Source organism: Ranitomeya variabilis, chromosome 5, assembly GCF_051348905.1.
Source record: "Ranitomeya variabilis isolate aRanVar5 chromosome 5, aRanVar5.hap1, whole genome shotgun sequence".
Taxonomy (NCBI): Eukaryota; Metazoa; Chordata; class Amphibia; order Anura; family Dendrobatidae; genus Ranitomeya; species Ranitomeya variabilis.
Window position 1 is genome coordinate 77,989,290 of NC_135236.1, and position 24,061 is coordinate 78,013,350.

Here is a 24,061-nt window from a genome sequence, read left to right on the forward strand (position 1 = left end):
CTCTTACCAAATACTAGATTATATATTGATAAAATCTTCATATATCTCACTAATAGAAGACACATCAATAGGCTCAATCACAATTTCAGATCACGCACCAACCTTTCTGAAATTACCTACCGCCTCTCTCCTTGAGCTGTTCCGACGTGGCGCCTAAATGAATCCCTATTAGATAACACAAACCATATATCCCAATTAAAAGTTTCTATTACTAGATTTTTAGAGAAAATATACTGGATAAAGTCACTACCCCTATTATTTGGGAAACCCATAAAGCAGTCCTCAGGGGCGAATTGATAGCATAAAGCGCTCACATTAAACGAGAGAGAGAGATAAAGAAATTTCTTCTCTTTAACATCAAATTAGCTTGATGGAAAGGTTTCACAAGAAAGATAGGTCTGAACGTACCTTAGCTGACCTATCCTCCCTGCGTGGCAAACTTAAAGGTTTACTTAACCTTAATACTGGCAAAATGTTTGCACGATGTAGACAAAAAATCTATATGCACGGCAACAAAGGTAGTAAACTTACTTCCAGAATGCTCAAAAAAACAAAAAGAGAAATATTTTATAAAACAGATTTACTTAAATGGAAATGTTAGAATTAACGAATCAAAGGACATAGCTAAAGCCTTTCAAAACTATTACCACTTACTGTATAATTTTGATACACCTGTTTCCATGGCAGACCCTCATATGGCTGCACAGAACATCCACAATTTTCTCGCCTCGCTCTCTCTGCCTGGGATTTCCCCTTTGGGACAAGCTATATTACTGAAAGAAGTTACAATCCAGGAAGTGACAGACGCCTTAGCGGAAATCCCGAATGGGAAATCCCCAGGCCCGGACAGTTTTCCCATTATTTATTACCAAAAATTAGCAGATGTTTTAATCCTGCGAATGGTTGAACTCTTCAACTCCAGCACCTCCTCACCAGACCTTAGAAGCCTATATCACAATTATTCCTAAGGAAGGGAGAGACGGCAGCCTGTGTAGTAGTTACTGTCTCATATCATTGCTTAATATGAACGTTAAATTGTGAGCAAAGATCTTGGCAACTAGGATTAATGTAGTATTGGCAGACCTGGTCCATCCCGACCAAGCTGGATGTGTACGAAACAGAGAGAGTAAAGATAATTCCACTAGGATTCTGCAGACCATTTCCTACGTGAAACATACTCATCAGCCCCTCGTGATTCTTTCTACTGATGCCAAGAAGGCTTTTGATTGTATAAATTGGCATTTTTTGGTATGTGTCTTGCAGAAATTTGCCTTTCCCGCTCCTTTTATTGAAGCTATTATGTCCTTGTATGCTCAACCTACAGTTAAAGTTAGGGTACCGTCTCACAGTGGCACTTTGGTCACTACGACGGCACGATCCGTGACGTTCCAGCGATATACTTACGATCTCGCTGTTCTGACACGCTACTGCGATCAGGGACCCCGCTGAGAATCGTACGTCGTAGCAGATCGTTTGAAACTTTCTTTCGTCGTCAAGTGTCCCGCTGTGGCGGCATGATCGCATCATGTAACAAAGGTGTGCACGATATTGTATACGATGTAATGGGTGGAGGAGCTTGATACGTACGACTTCTACATCGCAAATACGTCATGAAATTATCGCTCCAGCTGCCGTGCATTGCGAAGTGTGACCGCAGTCTACGACGCTGGAGCGATAATGGAGCGACGCTGGAGCGTCACGGATCGTGCCGTCGTAGACGTAGCGTAGCGTCAATGGTATTTTATCAGAGTCTTTTAAGATAAGCAATGGTACCAGGAAGGGTTGTCCTCTCTCCCCTTAATTATTTATTTTGGTCATGGAGACACTTATACAATATATTAGGCAGGATAGTGATATTAGAGGAGTTAGAATCAACCAACTAGAAGTAATAGCGGCGGCATTTGAGGATGACCTCTTACTGTTGATTTCCAACCCGAGGACTGCTTTCTCAAAGTTATTGCAGACCTCATTATTCGGGGAATAATCTAATTTTAAGATCAATCTTGATAAGTCTGAAGCCCTCAATATATCAGCAGAATTGTCAGACATTCATTTTCTTAAAAACTCTATGTCCTTTAAATGGCCTAAAGATAAAATTAAATATTTAGGAATTTTTATCTCCAAAGATCCAAACTCTCTTTTTCTACATAATTTAATTCCCCTTCTGAAAAATATTAGTAGCCTTCTTACCTCTTTCGATTTGCCCTTCCTATCTTGGATGGGTAGAGTTAATATTTTTAAATCGTATATCCTACCAAAAATCCTCTATGTAATGAACATGATCCCCATCTAACTCCAGAAATCTTTCTTCAACACACTCAACAAAATTATTTCAAAATGTATCTGGAAATCTAAAAAAGCTCGATTGCCTTTTAAGACACTTATCCTCTCGAAGCAACTTGGAGGTCTAGGCCTCTCGGATATTATTTCTTATTACCATGCCATACATATAGCCAGACGGATAAAGCTAACACATTTGGTTGATCAAAATGCGCAAGCACATATTGAAACTCAAATATTAGGCCAAGATTTGGAAAAATTGTTGTGGACCAATCACCCTATTTCAACAATTAGCTTTAACGAAATTCTTTCCACAACTATTCTAATTAAATGCTCATTGATACCAAATCACCCACCTTCTGGTCTTTTTCTGGATAAAATTCCAATAGGCCTGATCCCATACATGTTTGATCCGGAGTTCACTGACCCCTATGGTATTTGGGCCTCTCTTCCGAATAAACCAATTTCTCACCTGCTAAATAATAAGATAGCTTGCCATAATTCATGGCCCTCAGATGCTTCAAAGCGCCCACGGAATTTTCTCCAACAGACACATGTGTCACATTTTATGAGGAAAGTCAAAACATTATCCAACCCACCTTCTGAGTGGCTTTGGTTAGACTTACTGACGAAAATTAAACCACCCATCCAGAGATTATTATCAAAAGTCTATGTTAACCTTCTATGCTCTAAAATTAATACTAAACCAATATTTCTGCATTCTTGGGAGGTTGAACTTAAAATTTCCTTATCATCTCAAGACATACAGAAGATTTGTTCGAACTCCCACATTTTTTTTAGATGCATTTTACTCCAAGAGTCTGCGTATAAAATACTGTCACAATGGTACTTTACCCTGGAGAAACTTTTCCATCTAGGCCTAGCTGATTCTCCGTTTTGCTGGAGATGTAAGTCATCTAGAGGTACACTAACTCACATATTTTGGTCTTGTCAGAAACTCCAGTACTTCTGGCATCAAATAAATAAGTCTATGAGAGCCATGGGTGTGTTGAAATAAGATCTTACTGCTCCAGAAGTACTCCTGTCCCTTCCCACGCCAAACTTTAAACCTAAGAAACATGATCTTCCACCTTTACTGTTGGGTGCAGCAAAATATTTGATTGCCTTGAAATGGAAACAAACAACCCCACCAACCCTGGGGAATTGGATAGAGAAGGTTAGGGATATTTTTCGCCTAGAAGAATTGTCAAGCTGGGAAACTTTCTCTCATGACCGTTTCTTAAAGACCTGGTCCCCTTGGACCAACTGGACTGGAAAAGACTACACCATCTAGCTTTAATTCCTTCCTGTATACTCCAGTGATTGGGCCCACTTTAGGGATGATTTCCTTTTGTGCCTAAGTGACGAAGTCTCTTCTCCCTGTTTCATTTTCAGTAAATAAATTTATAAATTCTAACTGGATGACAATTTTTTCTTATATTTTAATACTTGGCTGCATATTTATATACATTTGATGGTCATACGCCAATGTTGGTTCATTGTGACACCTGCTCTTTTGTATTGTTTGGCTACTTTGTTATACTGTTTATCTGGATATGCATAAATTTACATGTATCTACAGACAATAACTATTCATCATAAGATAAATTATGATGTGAGTTACATGTAACTTTTTGTTCAAAATCATAAATAAAGAATTTAAAAAAAATAATGCCTACTACACCTCTAGATGAATTCTTCAAGAGGTTTGCAACATGGGGTCACTTTCTGATGTTTTGGCATCCAAAAGTCAAATGATGCTTCTTCCATTCCGAGCCCGGCCGTGTGCCCAAACATTTGCTTCTAACCACTTATTGGGTATTGGAGTATGCAGGAGAATTTGCACAATAAATTGTGGGATCTATTTTCTCTTGTTACCCCTCTAATAGTGAGAAATTTGGGGCTAAAGCAGCATTTTAAAGGAAAAAGCATAATATTAAATTTTCACTGGTCAGTGTTATAAAATTCTGCAAATGACCTGCTGTACTAAAGTGATCATCACACCCCTAGATAAATTCTTCAAGGCGTGTAGGTTCCAAAATGAGGTCACTTGTGGGGAGTTTCTGCTGTTGGATCTCGGTGGATCTCTAAATGCGACATTGCATTTGCAATCTATTCCAGCCAAATTTACACTTCAAAAATCAAATCGCCAATCTTCCTTTTCAAGCCTCGCCGTGTGCCCAAACAGTAGTATCCATCCACATATGGGGTATCCCTGTACTCAGGAGAAATTACACAACAAATTGTGGTGTCTGTTTTCACTTTTTAACCGCGTGGAAATGAATAATTTGGGGCTAAAGCAACATTTTAGTTTAAAAAAAAATGTCACTTTTGATTTCTTTCTCTCAGTTTTCAGTAAATCCTGTGAAGCATCAAAGGAGTTAATAAACTTTATAATTGTGGTTGTTGATATGTTGAAGGGTTCAGATTTTAAAATGTGGTCATGTTTGTGGGTTTTCTTATTTACATGCCCTTAAAGTCATTTCAAAATGAAGTGCTCTCTAAAAAAATATGGGTTTTGACAAAATGAAAAATTGCTGCTAAAATTGTAACCCATCTAACACCCTAACAAAAAATAAAAAGTGCTTTCAAGAATGATGCTGATGTAAAATAGACATATGGTAAATTATATTTATTAACTATTTTGAGTGGTGTGATTTTTTTTAAATTCATAAAAAGTCAATTTTCATTTCAACCCCACTACAAAACATTTCCCAATATCTATCTAACCCACTTTATAGCCCCAAAAGCAAACAAAAATAACAAAATAATCATGTAATCTTAAAACCACAAAAAAACACAAACTACAGAATAAAATCACTACCCATCACAACTACATAAACATGTTAGTAAAGAATAGATCATTCTTATCCACTCCAAAGAAAATGGCTCAACTCTGTGTAAATAATGACATTTTCCATAAAAAGTGAAATAAAACCGTTGTAATACCTTGTTTAGTTTTTCCCGTTGCATTCCCGTACACGTTATCCATATTTGCCTCTTGATGCTTTTTATTGTTATAATTGAGTTCTGCTTTTATACAAGAATCTGACCACATACAAATAATCAAACCACATCCAAACTTCCCCTTCCCAGCCCAAATATTTGATTCATTTGTTATGGCAGTTTACAGTATGTAAATATGTGTATTTTGAGGTTTTATAATGTTATTTCAAATTTTAACTGTTCCTTCCTCTAACAGACAACCGGAGCAGAACTAAACCCACACTCAATCGGAAACAGCTCTCTGTATGAAGTAACTCTTCTTTATATTAAAACATACTGATAAACCAAGCAATTATTAAACTGCGAGTAAATCAAAAGAGTGTTGTTATTTTTTTGAATAAAAAGTTATAACTTTATTACTACAAGACAATACAAACATTGAATTAAAACAATGCCTCAAAACCCATAGAACCACAATATATAACGGCAGAAAATCATAACAAAAATTAAAGTGATAACAGGTAAGTGTTAAATATAAAATTCTATTATGAGCACCTCTTATTAGGCTTGATGATAGAGCTTGCTGAGAAAATACCTCTATTGAACATAATGTTAAAGGAAATGTCAACTTAGAATTTGGTCATGGAACATATAATCAAATTGACAATCTGCATATTTATACCCAGCTGGCTAATATCTACCAATACATACCATGTGTAAGGAAAAACATTTTGAAGCCAAAAACAACTAATATTCTAACCCATAAATAGTCATGGTTATCCAATCTTATTTTAAACACTATAGCAGATTGAACTGACTCAATTGTCCCATAAGAGTAAGCGACATATTATTATGCTAAACCCATGAACATGCATATTAAATACATTTTCCTTTTGGAATGAATGCTGAAACCACAAGAAGATCCAAAAAACACAATTATCCTGACTTAATCATATAGCCAAGGTGTACAGCCAGACGTGCGCTGTATTAGATATTCAACACCACCCTGGAATGGTTATATCAACAAATATACGGACCAAGTAGACAGTTATATCGCAACCACATGTAGCACAGCAGAACATAAGCTATATTAGTTATTTCGACAATACCCTGAGTAGTTATATCAAAAAATATATATACGATCAGAGTGAATACTCACATCTCAACCACTTCGCATATAGCACAGCAGGACATAAGCTATATTGGCTATTCAAAAGCACCCGGGAATAATTATATCAATAAATATACGGTCACAGTAAATACTCACACCGCGACTATATTGCATGTAGCACAGCAAAATACCAGCTATATTAGCTATTCAACAGCACCCTGGAGTGGTTATGTCAACAATTGTACCATCAGAGTAAATACTCACACCACAGCTACTTAGCATATAGTGAAAGACATGCAACTATTCAAGGATCTCATGGGCTAGATATGATGGTTAAATAAGACTTCTATGCCGCAAAAGCTACGGCATGTATAAGTATGTCCATGTCAAATACATGCGACTACAAAACTAGATGTATACATATTACCTAGAGGCGAAGTGCTCCCTGCTCACCGCCACACATGGCACGCCGATCTCTGCCAAACCCCGACGCGCGTTTCGCGACAGCTTCCTCTTGCTGGTGTTCTGCTGTGCTACACTGTATTATTTATTTTGTAAGAAGTGTAATGATGTATGTTCATTGTACTTGTGATACTATTTATTTATTTTGTAAGAAGTGAGTTGATGTATGATCATTGTACTATTTAATGTTTTTGCTTTTATACTCTGTAAGAATTTTTATAGTATTGAAATGTATTTGAGATGTATTTATGTCAAATTGAGTTTGACGAGACCTCGCTCTGCTTTGCAGAGACACATCTGTTTGTAGTTAAGTACGGAATAGTCGAATCTGTGTAAATGTGGATCTCCAGGATAAATGCTGTACTTGGCTTGTAACACTGTATTATTTATTTTGTAAGAAGTGTAATGATGTATGTTCATTGTACTTGTGATGCTAAATATTTATTTTGTAAGAAGTGAGTTGATGTATGATCATTGTACTATTTAATGTTTTTGCTTTTATACTGTGTAAGAATTTTTATAGTATTGAAATGTATTTGAGATGTATTTATGTCAAATTGAGTTTGACGAGACCTCACTATAGTTCTTGTCCCTGGCTTTCACATAACCGTCTGCACTATTCACTATATGTGTTCATTGATAATGAAACACATCTTACAGAATAATCCCAAAAAACAGCTACATATAAAACGAAAAATCTAATATAAAATAAAACACAATGCCCTGATTACAGAATAATCTCACAGCAGTTACATATAATACGGAAATCTAATATAAAGCAATACTGGGATAATAATCACTGTATCAAATTAACATTAGCAAACTATATCAAAAGGGGAGAGCAGACACACAGGGAACAGATGCTGACAGCTGGCAGCCAGGGAGGGGAGGGGTTACACACTCTGATACACTTTGATAGGGGCGGGTCCACCTGTCAAATTGAGTTTGATGAAACCACCCGACGCTACACTACTGGGGACAGAGCCTCGTATGGTAATGTGTGAGGACGGAGCCTCATGTGGTAATGTGTGGGTACGGAGCCTCGTGTGGTAATGTGTGGAGACGGAGCCTCATGTGGTAATGTGGGGGGCGGGATTATGTGTGGTAATGTGATGGGGGGTGGGATTATGTGTAATGTGGTGGGGGTGGGATAATGTGTGGTAATGTGGTGGGGGGCGAGATTATGTGTGGTAATGTGGTGGAGGGCGGTAGTATGTGTGGTAATGTGGTGGGGGGGTGGGATTATGTGTGGTAATGTGGTGGGGGCGGGATTAAATGTGGTAATGTGGTGGTGGTGGGATTATGTGTGGTAATGTGGTGGGGGTGGGATTATGTGTGGTAATGTGGTGGGGGGCAGGATTATGTGTGGTAATGTGGTGGGGGGCAGGATTATGTGTAATGTGGTGGGGGCGGGATTATGTGTGGTAATGTGGTGGGGTTCGGGATTATGTGTGGTAATGTGGTGGGGGGGCGGGATTATGTGTGGTAATGTGCTGGGGGGGCGGGATTATGTGTGGTAATGTGGTGGGGGCGGGATTATGTGTGGTAATGTGGGGGGGAAGGATTGTGTGTGGTAATGTGGTGGGGGGCGGGATTATGTGTGGTAAGGTTGTGGGGGGTGGGATTATGTGTGAATGTGGTGGGGTGGCGGGATTATGTGTGAATGTGGTGGGGGGGCGGGATTATGTGTGGTAATGTGGTGGGGGGTGGGATAATGTGTGGTAATGTGGTGGGGGGCGAGATTATGTGTGGTAATGTGGTGGAGGGCGGTAGTATGTGTGGTAATGTGGTGGGGGGGTGGGATTATGTGTGGTAATGTGGTGGGGGCAGGATTAAATGTGGTAATGTGGTGTGGTGGGATTATGTGTGGTAATGTGGTGGGGGTGGGATTATGTGTGGTAATGTGGTGGGGGGCAGGATTATGTGTGGTAATGTGGTGGGGGGCAGGATTATGTGTAATGTGGTGGGGGGCGGGATTATGTGTGGTAATGTGGTGGGGTTCGGGATTATGTGTGGTAATGTGGTGGGGGGGCGGGATTATGTGTGGTAATGTGTTGGGGGGTGGGATTATGTGTGGTAATGTGGTGGGGGCGGGATTATGTGTGGTAATGTGGGGGGGAAGGATTGTGTGTGGTAATGTGGTGGGGGGCGGGATTATGTGTGGTAAGGTTGTGGGGGGTGGGATTATGTGTGAATGTGGTGGGGGGGCGGGATTATGTGTGGTAATGTGGTGAGGGGGCAGGATTATGTGTGGTAATGTGGTGGGGGGCAGGATTATGTGTGTTAATGTGGTGGGGGGCAGGATTATGTGTGGTAATGTGGTGGGGGCGGGATTATGTGTGATAATGTGGTGGGGGGCGGGATTATGTGTGGTAATGTGGTGGGGGACGGGATTATGTGTGTAATGTGGTGGGGGCGAGATTATGTGTGGTAATGTGGTGGGGCGGGATTATATGTAGTAATGTGGTGGAGAGGCGGGATTATGTGTGGTAATGGAGTGGGGGGTGGGATTATGTGTGGTAATGTGGTGGGGGGCGGTATTATGTGTGGTAATGTGGTGGGGGCAGGACTATGTGTGGTAATGTGGTGGGGGGCGGGATTATGTGTGGTAATGTGGTGGGGGATGGGATTATGTGTGGTAATGTGGTGGGGGGCAGGATTATGTGTGGTAATGTGGTGGGTGGCAGGATTATGTGTGGTAATGTGGTGGGGGGCGGGATTGTGTGTGGTAATGTGGTGGGGGGCGGTATTGTGTGGTGATGTGGTAGGGGCGGGATTATGTATGGTGATGTGGTGGGGGGCGGGATTGTGTGTGGTAATCTGGTGGGGGGCGGGATTGTGTGCGGTAATGTGGTGTGGGCGGGATTATGTGCGGTAATGGAGGGGGGGGTGGGATTATGTGTGGTAATAGGGTGGGGGCGGCATTGTGTGTGGTAATGTGGTGGGGGGGCAGGATTGTGTGTGGTAATGTGGGTGGGGGGCGGTATTGTGTGGTAATGTGGTGGGGGGCGGGATTATGTGTGGTAATGTGGGTGGGGGCGGTATTGTTTGGTAATGTGGTGGGGGGCAGGATTATGTGTGGTAATGTGGTGGGGGCAGGATTGTGTGTGGTAATGTGGTGAGGGGGCGGGATTGTGTGTGGTAATGTGGTGGGGAGGCGGGATTGTGTGTGGTAATGGGGTGGGAGGCGGGATTATGTGTGGTGATGTGTGGGGGCGGAGCTACTGTGCAGGGGGCGGGATTAGCGAGTAATCACGATGCCTCTTATATATATATAGAAATGAAATATCCTGAAATGAATGAAATATCCTGCATGTCTATTGCTCCATTCCCTGACAGCAAGCAGCCTGAATGGTAAACATATCATTCATTCTCTGAACTGAAATATCCTGCATGTCTATTGCTCCATTCCCTGACAGCAAGCAGCCTAAATGGTATCTGAGTCATTCTATCTTCGGCATTGAATCCTGCATATATCTATCTATGTTAGTCATCTTATTATGCATTTGTTTGTGTTTATAGATATTTAACTCACTTCTGCTTGTCCTCATTCAGAGAGATCACATAACTGTTTTCAAGGGGTTTATGATCCATGTAGACCTGGACATTTGTTTATCTGATCACTACATTTATTGTGTCCTGCTGTCTCAACTGAGTTAGATTGATTTGTAACGAGAGGGGGAGAAACACCCCCCCCCCAAAAAAAAAGTGTGATCTAAGAGCTAGCCTTCTATAAATGTAGACATAGCTTGGGGATGCATTCGTGCACTATTATTCGTGTACTTTTATTCAAAGTAGTTTTTTCTAAGTATTCGGCAGTTATAACATGGCAGTTAGACAGGGCAGGAGACAGGTAAGACAATCTACATCTATTCCATATTCACTTGAAACAGAAAAAATACTCACCATATGTATCTGTATAATCTATATCCTGGCTGCTGCATTCACTCACATTCATCGCCCTTGCATAAACTCTTTACACTCCATCCATATCGGCCCCTCTGTCCTTGCCTCTCCTATGTATAGCACTCATGCTCTGTTCACATTGCTTAACAGCGCAGATCCATTCGGTCCCACCATCCAACACAAGAGACGCTCTCACAAATCACTTAACCATCTGCTCACTCTTCCTATCCTCCTTCTCCTAGTCGCTGGAGACATCTCTCCCAACCCCGGCCCCCCATGTTATAGCCAGTCAAACCTCCCAATTGCTACTCCCAGAAACCCCTCTAACCTTATTAATATTCCATGCATGTCTTCTGTCTCTTTCAATTGTGCCCTTTGGAATTCTCGCTCTGTGTGTAATAAACTCTCCTTCATTCATGACTTTTTCCTTTCTAACTCTGTTAATCTCCTGGCTCTTACTGAAACCTGGATCCAGCAGTCAGACACCACCGCTGCTGCTGCTCTTTCATATGGTGGACTACACTTTTCTCATACCCCAAGATCAGACAACAGAGCAGGTGGAGGCGTTGGTCTGCTCCTTTCACCCAAATGTACCTTCCGTTATCCCCCAAGTACCCTCACTTGTATTCCCTTCCTTTGAGGTCCATGCTGTCAGACTCTACGTTCCCTTCTCCATGCGAGTGACGGTGGTGTATCGTCCTCCCGGCCCCTCTCATCAGTTCCTGGATCACTTTGCCACCTGGTTTCCACACTTTCTCTCCTGTGACACCCCCACCCTTATTATGGGTGATTACAACATCCCCATTGCTTCTCCCCTCTCCCCATCTCCTTCTCACCTTTTAGCTCTAACCTCCTCTTTCGGCCTCTCGCAGCATACTAACTCTCCAACGCATGAAGATGGAAACTCCCTTGACTTGGTCTTCTCCCGGCTTTGCTCACTGGATGATTTCACAAACTCCCCTCTCCCGCTCTCTGACCACAACCTTCTTTCATTCTCTATCAAGAACTGCCATCCCGCTCAGGTCACCCCCACTTTCCACACTTATAGAAACATACAGGCCATTAACACCCAGAAACTTATGAAGAATTTGCAGTCCTCATTGGCCCCAATCTTCTCCATCTCATGTCCTGATTCTGCTCTGAAGCATTACAATGAAACCCTGCAAAGTGCCCTGGATGAAGCGGCACCTCCTATACATAGAACAACTCGGCACAGACGGCGACAACCGTGGCACACGCTGCAAACACGTTTCCTGGAGAAAATCTAATCTACCCAAAGATTTCATCCATTATAAGTTCATGCTAAAAACATACAACTCTGCCCTTCACCTCTCCAAACAAACCTACTTCAACACCCTCATCACCTCACTGTCAAATAACCCTAAACGTCTCTTTGACACTTTCCAGTCCCTACTCAACCCAAGAGAGCAGGCCCCAACCGCGGATCTCCGCGCTGACGATCTGGCCAATTACTTCAAAGAAAAAATTGACCACATTCGACAGGAAATCATCTCCCAATCTCTTCATACCATGCACTGTCCTCCCTCCCCCACTGCATCTAGTTCACTCTCTGACTTTGAACCAGTTACAGAAGAACAAGTAAGAAGGCTCCTTGCATCTTCTCGCCCAACCACTTGCACCAGTGACCCCATTCCGTCACATCTCCTCCAGTCCCTTTCCCCGGCTGTCACCTCTCACCTAACAAAAATATTCAACCTTTCCCTCACTTCCGGTATTTTTCCCTCCTCATTTAAGCATGCCATCATACATCCATTACTTAAAAAACCCTCCTTCGACCATAACTGTGCCGCTAATTATAGACCTGTCTCTAATCTTCCCTTCATCTCTAAACTCCTCGAATGCCTGGTCCACTCCCGTCTTACCCGCTATCTCTCAGATAACTCTCTTCTCGACCCTCTTCAATCTGGTTTCCGCTCTTTACACTCTACTGACACTGCCCTCACTAAAGTCTCTAATGACCTACTAACAGCTAAATCTAATGGTCACTACTCCATGCTAATTCTCTTCGATCTCTCCGCAGCATTCGATACTGTGGATCATCAGCTCCTCCTCAATATGCTCCGCTCCATCGGCCTCAAGGACACCGTTCTCTCCTGGTTCTCCTCCTATCTCTCTGGCCGATCCTTCACTGTATGTTTTGCAGGTTCCTCCTCCTCTCACCGTCCCCTTACTGTTGGGGTTCCTCAAGGATCAGTCCTAGGCCTGCTCCTCTTCTCTTTGTATACTGCCCCTATTAGACAAACAATCAGTAGATTTGGTTTCCAGTACCATCTCTATGCTGACGACACCCAATTATACACCTCTTCTCCTGTTATCACGCCGACCTTTTTAGAAAACACCAGTGATTGTCTTACCGCTGTCTCTAACATCATGTCCTCCCTCTATCTGAAACTGAATCTGTCAAAAACTGAACTCCTTGTGTTTTCTCCCTCTACTAACCTACCTTTGCCTGACATTGCCATCTCCGTGTGTGGTTCCACCATTACTCCAAAGCAACATGCCCGCTGCCTTGGGGTCATCATTGATTCCGAGCTTTCATTCACCCCCCACATCCGATCACTGGCTCGCTCTTCTTATCTGCATCTCAAAAACATTTCTAGAATTCGCCCTTTTCTTACTTTCGACTCTGCAAAAACTCTTAGGCTAAGTGCACACGTTGCAGAATTGCAGCAGAAATTTCAGCGGCAATTCTGCACCTCCTGCCGCGGGTATATCGCATGCAGAATTGGCATGCATATTCCCGCAGAAAACTAGCATTTTGCAACCATAATTAGCTTGCAAAATGCTAGCGTTTTCCAAGCGATCTGTAGCATCGCTTGGAAAACTGATTGACAGGTTGGTCACACTTGTCAAACATAGTGTTTGACAAGTGTGACCAACTTTTTACTATAGATGCTGCCTATGCCGCATTATAGTAAAAGATAGAATGTTAAAAATAATTAAAAAAAAAAAAAAATGGTTATACTCACCTGCAGACAGCCGATCTCCTCAGCGGCTTCCGTTCCTATAGATGCTGTGTGTGCAGGACCTTCCATTGACATCGCGGTCACGTGACCGCGACGTCATCGCGGTCATGTGACCGCGACGTCATCGCAGGACCTTCACACACACCATCTATAGTAACGGAAGCCGCTGAGGAGATCGGGCCACCAGAAGGTGAGTATATCACTATTTTTTATTTTAATTCTTTTTTTTTTTTACCAATTATATGGTGCCCAGTTTGTGGAGGAGAGTCTCCTCTCCTCCACCTTGGGTACCAACCGCACATGATCTGCTTACTTCCCGCATGGTGGGCATAGCCCCATGCGGGAAGTAAGCAGATCAATGCACTCCTATGTGTGCAGAATCGCCGTGATTCCGCAAATTTAATGAACATGCTGCGGTTTTTTTTTAAATGCGATTCCGCTCAGGAAAAAAATGCAGCATGTGCACAAAAAATGCGGATTGCATTCTATTAAATAGGATGCTTAATGTGAGCGTTTTTTTCGCGGTTTAATAGCGTTTTTATAGCGAAAACCGCGAAAAAAACACGAAAAATCTGCTAGGTGTGCACACAGCCTTACTGTCTCACTTATTCATTCTCGTCTGGACTATTGTAACTCTCTACTAATCGGCCTCCCTCTTACCAAACTCTCCCTGCTCCAATCTGTCCTGAATGCTGCTGCCAGGATCATATTCCTCACCAACCGTTACACCGATGCCTCTACCTAGTGCCAGCCATTACACTGGTTACCCATCCACTCCAGAATCCAGTAAAAAACTACTACCCTCATCCACAAAGCACTCCATGGCTCAGCACCACCTTACATCTCCTCTCTGGTCTCAGTCTACCACCCTACCCGTGCCCTCCGCTCCGCTAATGACCTCAGGTTAGCATCCTCAATAATCAGAACCTCCCACTCCCGTCTCCAAGACTTTACACGTGCTGCGCCGATTCTTTGGAATGCATTACCTAGGTTAATACGATTAATCCCCAATCCCCACAGTTTTAAGCGTGCCCTAAAAACTCATTTGTTCAGACTGGCCTACCGTCTCAGTGCATTAACCTAACCATCCCTGTGTGGCCCATTCAAAAAAAACAAAAAAACATAATCAGGTTCCTCCCATCATGTTCTCATACACTTTATGCAGTTAATAGCCCTCTGTGTCTGTACTGCTACATACTTAGGCAGTTATCTGGTTCATGCAGCTTTACATGAACACCCGAGCCTTACACTATGGCTGGTCCAAATAACTAAAGCAATTGTTACCATCCACCTCTCGTGTCTCCCCTTTTCCTCATAGTTTGTAAGCTTGCGAGCAGGGCCCTCATTCTTACTTGTATCTGTTTTGAACTGTGATTTCTGTTATGCTGTAATGTCTATTGTCTGTACAAGTCCCCTCTATAAGTTGTAAAGCGCTGCGGAATATGTTGGCGCTATATAAATAAAAATTATTATTATTATTATATAGATTCCCATCTCCAGGATCCTACCCCAATATGTAGTAGTTATAATAATAATAACAAATGGCTCCAATTAGAAATGTAGTATAGTTCTCCTGATTTGCTATATCGCTTACCCAATGTACAGGGCATTGCAGTAGCTTAGGAATCCATTGTTACAACCACTAACAGTTAACTAACTGTTACTATATCTGTGGTCGTAACCAAGGATACCTAAGCTACTGCAATGCCCTGCACATGGGGGAAGCAATATAGCGAATCAGAAGAACTATACTACATTTCTAATTGGACGTATTTGCTAATATTTCTTTTATTACTACACTTTTTATATACAGTATATATAAAAAAATTATTATTATTATTACTATACTTTTTATATACAGTATATAAAAAAAATTCCGAAACAACCCGGGTTCTTATTGTCTACAGTAGTGACTGTGGGGGGAGGTGGTACATGACAGTGGCAGACCCTGCTGACCTGTAAAGGGACATTGTGAGGCATTGTGTGCTCCTATAAATAATATGGATACACTGGCCCTTGTTGGTTTCCCAGCTCAGGGACTGAAAACCAAATGTACCGTATTTTCCGGCGTATAAGACGACTTTTTAACCCCTGAAAATCTTCTTAAAAGTCGGGGGTCGTCTTGTACGCCGGGAATCGCCTTGTACGCCGGGTGTATATGGTGGGTGGGGGGGGGGGAGTGGTCCTGATGACGACGAGGGGGCGTCTCACAGGAAAGTGAGTATCTCCCATTACCTTATCGTAGCGCTGCAGCGTGGGGTCTCTGTGCTGGGAGCGGCGGCTGCTGTGCTGTGGTGCGGCGGCTCCTCTTCTGCAGTGTGGGGCCTCTGGTGCTGTGGGGCGGTGGCGGCGGCGTATCTTCATGCAGTCGGGACTCCTCCGGCATCTCAAAGCCTGGAAGCCCCGCCGGCAACTCCATCGGTGTAATGCGGTGGCCTCCGGGAAAATGGCCGCTGCTTAGATTCAGATCTCGTGTCCCGAGATTTCGGGACGAGATCTGAATCTGAGCATGCGCAGCCCCCAGCGGCCATTTTCCCGGAGGACACCGCATCGCACCTATTGAGCTGCCTCCGGGAAAATGGCCGCTGCTCAGATTCAGATCTCGTCTCCCGAGATCTCGGGACGACATCTGAATCTGAGCAGCGGCCATTTTCCCGGAGGCCACCGCATTGTACCGATGGAGTTGCCGGCGGGGCCTCCAGGCTTTAATGAGATGCCGGAGGAGCCCCGACTGCATAAAGATACGCCGCCGCCACCCCACAGCACAGAGGCCCCACACTGCAGAAGAGGAGCCGCCGCACCACAGCACAGCAGCCGCCGCTCCCAGCACAGAGACCCCACGCTGCAGCGCTATGATAAGGTAATGGGGGATACTCACTTTCCTGTGAGACGCCCCCTCGTCGTCATCAGGATCACTCCCCCTCCCCCAAAAGGCACATATTCACCGGCCCTATAAGACGACATACGGTGTATAAGAAGACCCCCGACTTTTAAGAAGATTTTATTTTTTAACTGGTAAAGTTGGGGGGTCGTCTTATACACCCAGTCGTCTTATACGCCGGAAAATACGGTAATTTGACACCAGCAACAGAGCAATTGTTTTTTACTCACTGGGAGCTTACAAGCTTGATTGTTAAAACAGGACTGAAAGAGGTAAATGGTTAGTATATAACAAACCAACACTGGCTACACATTCCTTGTACTTGCCACAGACTGCTGGCAAACACCTCAGCAGAACTTCCTTCACTCGGACACAACCTGCTTGACTCTCACGCTGTAGCGAAGCATGCATACACAGTGCTTGTCTACATCCCATGTCACACTTGATAGCAGTACTGTCCAGGTCCAGTCTGGCAACTTACACTTCTGGCCCACTCAATTACCACATCACAGTTCCTCATACACAGGCACTTATCTCTGGCTGTCTCTAGTGTAGTACTTCTCTTCACACTCAGGTCCCAGCACTCAGATGCTATGTGTCCGGCAATCCTCACATAAGCCTCTATGCTCCCCTTTGCTGTGTCTAATCTTTGCTCTTATGAAGTATAATCTTTGTCCTGGTACACTGTTCATGCACAGAAATAAGGTTCTATGCTCCCATCTGTGGTTGTAATCCTTGCCATGGATAAGCCATACTCAGTAGGCTTCAGAAGAAGCCATAAGGGCGAAACCCTAAGGCTTTGCAAGGTGTGCCACTGTTTTAATATATTGCATGCTGAATTTTAATTTTAAACTTTGAGAGAATATTGAATGAACCTTGCTGGAATCTGGATCTTGAAATGGTTATGCATCATGTACAGCTTTATCTTTCTCTTCGCACTTGGAACCTTCATCTGTTAGACATTGATGATGTTTCCTTAAGATATTCTATTAATGTTTGCAGTGAGGCAGCCGATGCTGCTTAAAGGGGTCCACTGGGGCTGATGGAGTTGTAGCAGAGTTGGTATAGCTCCCCCCAGGTAGAGCTTAGCCCCCAGGGCTACCGGTACATTTTGTAAGAGGGATGGTTGACAGCGGGGTGCAGGACTGAGAGTGCAGGAAATAATTGAAGGACACAGGGATAGCAGTTTCCTTTACCTTTCACTGATGAAATACAGGTACAGTCCAGGGTACAGGTAGCAGTTGGTGATGGGGTCCGGGCAGCCAGGAAACACCTTGGGATCCACTTAACCAGGTGGGTTCGGAGGCCTTCCTTCTGCGCTTTGTGCTCTAACCCTTGCTGCCTGAAGCTCTGCACAAGTCCTCTCTGTGTCTGTACTTCCAATCCGTATGGCTGACAGCCTGAGCGTGTCTTGGGCACTGCCTTCTCACTGGCAGCCCCAGACTCCTGACCTGCTGTGTTGCCTCCGGATGTCAGTTGGGGCCAGGAGACTTGGAATCTCCTGCCCTCCGGATTCGGTGGCTGAGTATGCAATCCACTCACCACCATGGACTCCAGTGTCCGGTCTCTTTGCGCTTTAGCTTGGGGTGAGCCCAATCGCAGCTCCATACCCCAGGCTCCTCTCTCTTGCTTCCTTTCCCTTCACTGTCTCACACTAAACTCACTAACCCTGCCTCCAGACCAGAATTTATAGGGAAGCTACCCTGAATCCGGGCTTAGAGCTCCCCCTTCTGGTCTGGAGTTAGGAAGGTGCTGTATGTTTGTATTACCTGATTATGGAATCCCTCCTTGTGTCCAGGCATAACATCTCCCCCCCCTCCCCCAATGAGAAAGGCAATGCCATTGTGGCAACCGGACTCCTGGGGTGCCACACAGGATTCATGAGAATACCCTAAAGGCTCATATAAACAGGAAATTCACAAAGACATACAGGACAATGAATGAGATACATATAGGACCCTTATGGGATTACCATACTTTAAATATCCATTTATCTCACTGATGGACAATGGAAATGTCTGATAAAGAGTTTCAATAACTTCCTGTTTTTGTACTTTTTCAAACTAAATCTAAAATATACTTACCAAAGCAATTTCTGCAATTCCAAGCTATCAGGAAGCCAAAGAACAAAAGTTAGAGAAAACAGATCATGCTTTACTTTTATTACATTTTTAGGGCTGTTTATTACACGTAGGGCTATGTTCTGATTTCTGTTCTGTGACATGTAAATGGTTATTAGCAAATCAAGCGCACAAATGTGCAAAAGACACTTACTTTACATATGAATAAGAAAGGCACCTACCTCCCCAGGGTGCCGGATTAAGTAAAAAAAAAAACAGTACGCCTACATCTCGGACCAGCCTCAGAGTTGAGAACGGAAGAGCGGTGCAGGAGGTAATTTTAGATTTTTTTTTATTTACTTAAGCCAGCACCCTTTAGTCATTGTAAGGGGTTGTCGAGTAGAGAAAAACCTCTTAAAAGCCAAGAGTGTTGTTTTTCAAATGATATTAAGACGGAAATGCAATGGACACGGAACTACTTCAAAAATAAGGAGAACAATGAAATGTTTTATTACATCTGAGTAGGGAAGTAGGACTAAGGGGAATCAGAATATGACAGCAAGATGAAAGATCACAGACTGCTAATATCAACTGTCCCCTGTGTAGCGTCCGGTGATCTTAGGTAGGACCACAGGAACTTTTCTTCATGTCATCACCCATCTTACCTATTGCAGCTTGTTACTGTCATTGGTCCACTCTGAACCACATTCTTGTGACATGATTTGGGAAGTGGGGTGCAAAAAGTTTTCTTTATGTAAGTGTAAGGGTAGGCTGGGAGGAAGAAGACGTTGTGGCAACAGGGGGTTGTGATGATGTTGTAGTTTATCCTTATGGCCGGTGTTGTATGTTCGGTTCTCCTACAGGCTATGCTTATGGCTGTCCCTGGGACTGTGGGAGGTCTGTCCACTAGGGAAACCATACACCATATAGTAGATAGGGGGATACAGTTTGCCCTACATTAGGGATTAGACAGTTAATAGAGTTGGAATTAGCCTACAGTTTGCAATGGGTTAGATGAAATTTCAAGAAAATGTTTTCTGGGTTACAGTCAGTAGAAGTCAGAGACAGTCAGACAGACAGTCTAGTCAGAGTCTAAGACTCATCAAGTGCGAATTCTGGGTGGAGTGGAGAGCAAGGCTAAACATAGCAGAGTTAGCAGGTTCTAGTGCAGCTAAGCTGTGGCAGAAGAAAACGGGTCCGGTCAGTATAGGTTTCCTAGAAGAATGTGGGCACAGCTTCACTCAGATCTGGATGCCGGGACAGTCTTGGGCCTATGGTCCGGAAGAGGTACAGAGAGTCATGCCTCTGTCTCCGTGATGAGGAAGATATCACCTGGGTCGCAGAGTGAGGGGAAGATGGTAGGTCTCAGGACAGAATGGGGTCAAGAATTGATGGATCACAAAACTAAGGGTACATCCCCAAAAAGAGACTTTGTCTTAATCTGTATGCTGCAGCCATGTGTAAACGAATTGCATAGTAAAGTCGAAGCTATTATCCCAGACCCAAGGTCTTCTGTCTTGTTTGTAGCCGGAACAAGTCCCATGGATGGGGAGGAAACGAGTGCTCCTAAAGCAAAAGTGAGTAAGGAACATACTCCACCACACCACACACTCCATCCAGACATCCATTTAGAAGAGGGGCTGCAGGGCAACCAGAACTCAGTTCCAGCCCACAGCAAACGACATGTGCGCCCTGGCCCCGCTTCATTATCACCCCCTTTACCCTCATATCTCACATTATATTTTGGGAGACAACCTTTTTTTTACTAGGAATGGGGTGAAGGAATAATCAGGCTTTGTTTTTAGCCATAAACAACAGTTTACACGTTTGAGGTTTTTATGTTTCTTTACAAAAGTTTACACTTTGAATCAGTATTAGGTGGCATGTACATAATAAGTCAAGAGTCTAGTTTTAGAAGAAAAAACGTGATTATGTAAACAACTGAGCTTTAGAAATGAGTTCTTAGTACATAATAATTGTCTAATCAGCATGGTCTCGCACTATGGGTTATATAGAGGGATATCAAGAAATGTGATTGTTCAAAGCAGAGATCCTCTTTTTAACAACTCCATACACCCTTACATAGGAATTTCCGCTTCAGACTGCATGGGAGGTCATTCCACAATTGAACTTGTCCAATAATTTCGCTGCAGTGTTCGCTATCTCTGTCATTGTTGGGTTCACCTGTATTCCAGGCACTATAAAAAAAAACAGGTTAACTATTATCACAAAAAATAAGTTACAATCAGGGTAAATATATATTAGAACTTGTGTCTTTTTTAAATACTACATTATATTTCAAATGCACTTTTTTCTCCCCATGCCTGCTAAAGGCAAACTTTTCTTGATTTGATATGCTCTGCACTGAGACCATCCGATGTCAACTCTTTTTACTCTGCTACTTCTGCACCACATCCTCCTCTCGAGGGCCGGACTGGCCATCTGGCAATTCTGGCAAATGCCAGAATAGTCTGCCTGGTCATGGGCCGCCTTGTTTGCTACGTTGTTAACAGAATCGGTGTTTTCAAGATACCCATACTGTGAAGAGTTGTGATAGAGCACAAAGTTGCTGACTCCATCACTTACCCCCGTAGCCCACAGGTATCATTAGAAGTATTGGTCTTGTAGAAAATCTTCCTTTCCTCCATCCAGGGTAATATTAGTAATATATCCCATCTGGCTCATGGGGACGGAGACAACATGGGCCTGTGTGATTTCAAATGCCAGGACTGAATTTCAGCCACAGTCCGTACCTGCTCCTCTCTCACAGTATACAGTATCAGAGAGAAAACCTGCAACTCCATCCACTGGTCTATATGCCAGTGTTGCTCCCAGAATCCCTGTGAAAGGGTTTAAGGCAGTATACCTGCCAGGGGCGGATTATAATAGGGTCAATCTGGGCGGTCGCCCAGGGCCCAGCGGTGTGGGGGCCCTCGGCTACTGCTCAGATTGCCCGCCGCAATCTGGCGTATGGGCCCGGTGGGCAGAGAAGGGGCCCGCATCGGGCCCCGTCTCATCTGCTCACCGGGCCCCTACCGGCGCTGCGGCAGTTTCACCTATTGACATGCGGGTTAACAACAGCCGCCAGCCAATTGGAGGCTGGCAGCTGAAGTCAGCCGCAGGCGCATCACACACGTCGCCGGCGTCTGATGTCATTGTCAGTCGCCGGGGAGTGCGAGCTGCTGGAGGGAGCTTGCCGCTGGAGCATGGACAGGTGAGGAGAACTTGTTTTTTTTTTTTCTTTGCGAGCGGCCAGATTGCTGGACACACTGGGGGCAATGCTGAAGAGGAGACACTGGGGCAGAATGCTGGATCATGCACTGGGGGCACTGGGGGCAATATGCTGGACAGACTGGGGGCAATATGCTGGACACACTGGGGCAGATTGCTGGACAGACTGGGGGCAATATTGGAGACACTGGGGCAGATTGCTGGACATACTGGGGCAGATTGCTGGACACACTGGGGCAGATTGCTGGACGCACTGGGGCAATATGATGGAGACACTGGGGGCAGATTGCTGGACACACTGGGGGCAGATTGCTGGACACACTGAGGGCAATATGCTGGACAGACTGGGGCAGAATGCTGGACACACTGGGGCAGGTTGCTGGACAGACTGGGGGCAATATTGGAGACACTGGGGCAGAATGCTGGACACACTGGGGCAATATGCTGGAGACACGGGCAGATTGGTGAACACACTGGGGCAGAATGCTGGACACACTAAGGCAGATTGCTGGACACACTGGGGGCAATGCTGGAGAGGAAACACGGGCAGATTGCTGGACACACTGGGGGCAATATGATGGAGACACTGGGGGCAGATTGCTGGACAGACTGGGGGCAATATTGGAGACACTGGGGCAGATTGCTGGACATACTGGGGCAGATTGCTGGACACACTGGGGCAGATTGCTGGACACACTGGGGGCAATATGCTGGACAGACTAGGGCAGAATGCTGGACACACTGGGGCAGGTTGCTGGACAGACTGGGGGCAATATTGGAGACACTGGGGCAGAATGCTGGACACACTGGGGCAATATGCTGGAGACACGGGCAGATTGGTGAACACACTGGGGCAGAATGCTGGACACACTAAGGCAGATAGCTGGACACACTGGAGGCAATGCTGGAGAGGAAACATGGGCAGATTGCTGGACACACTGGGGGCAATATGATGGAGACACTGGGGGCAGATTGCTGGACACACTGGGGGCAATATGCTGGACACACTGGGGGCAGAGATGCTGGACACACTGGGGGCAATATGCTGGACACACTGGGGGCAATATGATGGAGACACTGGGGGCAGATTGCTGGACACCCTGGGGGCAATATGCTGGTCAGACTGGGGCAGAATGTTGAACACACTGGGGGCAATATGCTGGAGACACTGGATCAGAATGCTGGACACACTGGGGCAGATTGCTGGACAGACTGGGGGCAATATTGGAGACACTAGGGCAGAATGCTGGACACACTGGGGCAATATGCTGGAGACACTGGGGCAGATTGCTGAACACACTGGGGCAGAATGCTGGACACACTAAGGCAGATTGCTGGACACACTGGGGGCAATGCTGGAGAGGAGACACTGGGGCAGATTGCTGGACAGACTGGGTCAATATTGGAGACACTGGGGCAGATTGCTGGACACACTGGGGGCAATATGCTGGAGACACTGGGGCAGAATGCTGGACACACTGGGGCAGAATGCTTGACACACTGGGGCAGATTGCTGGACACACTGGGGGCAGGACTGGAGGCATGGGCAGAATGTAGATACTTGGCATGATTGGAGACACGGGGCAGAATGAAAGACATGGGACAGGATAGGATCATGGGGCAGGATGGATACGATGGAGACAGATGGGGCAGGATGGGGAGATCATATGGGGTAGAATGGATACTCATGAGGGCAGGATGCGAGAACACATGGCTGGAGCCAGGAATGAAATACACGGGGCAGGATGGGGAATATTATTACCATAGGGGCTAATTAAGGGATATTATTACTGCAGTGATGTATTTATTTTATTTTTGGAGTATATTGTTTTAAATAGAGGGGCGGTCCTGTTACTGTGTAGAGTGATACTATGTCACCTTTTTTTCTTCATGTGGTGTAATGTAGAAGTTGGGAAAAATTAAGTAATGTGTTCTGCAAGCGGAGCTCGAGATAACTGTGTTATTTCCTGCAGAAACGAGTCCTGGCTGGAAGAAATGATGGCGGTCTGTGCTGGATGAAAGATGAAAGACTTCACCTAGAGACATCACTGGTGAGTCAGTGTTACCTATACACTGACACTATACACTGTATACTATATACAGAGGTCCTGTGTATGTCACTGGTGATCACTGTATAACCTCTACACAGACACTGCATACTAAGTACAGATCTCCTGTGTCACATGGCCCACAGTGT

At 44.4% G+C, this 24,061-nt stretch overlaps 2 protein-coding genes across 3 annotated transcripts in view; both read right to left on the reverse strand.

Annotated features, from left to right (window-relative positions):
• Positions 1-5,272, reverse strand: part of LOC143774865 (uncharacterized) — a 42,284-nt gene extending 37,012 nt beyond the window's left edge. Inside the window, exon 1 of the mRNA XM_077262635.1 lies at positions 5,230-5,272. Coding sequence (XP_077118750.1) covers positions 5,230-5,272 — 43 coding nt within the window. The remainder of the gene's footprint in view (positions 1-5,229) is intronic.
• A 13,437-nt stretch (positions 5,273-18,709) lies between these two features.
• The window catches only part of LOC143773333 (CD209 antigen-like protein C), a 68,967-nt gene continuing 63,615 nt past the window's right edge, over positions 18,710-24,061 (reverse strand). The window contains exon 9 of one of the 2 annotated variants that reach the window (XM_077260808.1): positions 18,710-20,831. In XM_077260808.1, coding sequence (XP_077116923.1) covers positions 20,693-20,831 — 139 coding nt within the window. In that variant the 3' untranslated portion in view covers positions 18,710-20,692. The remainder of the gene's footprint in view (positions 20,832-24,061) is intronic. The other variant, XM_077260809.1, reaches the window with a different exon arrangement.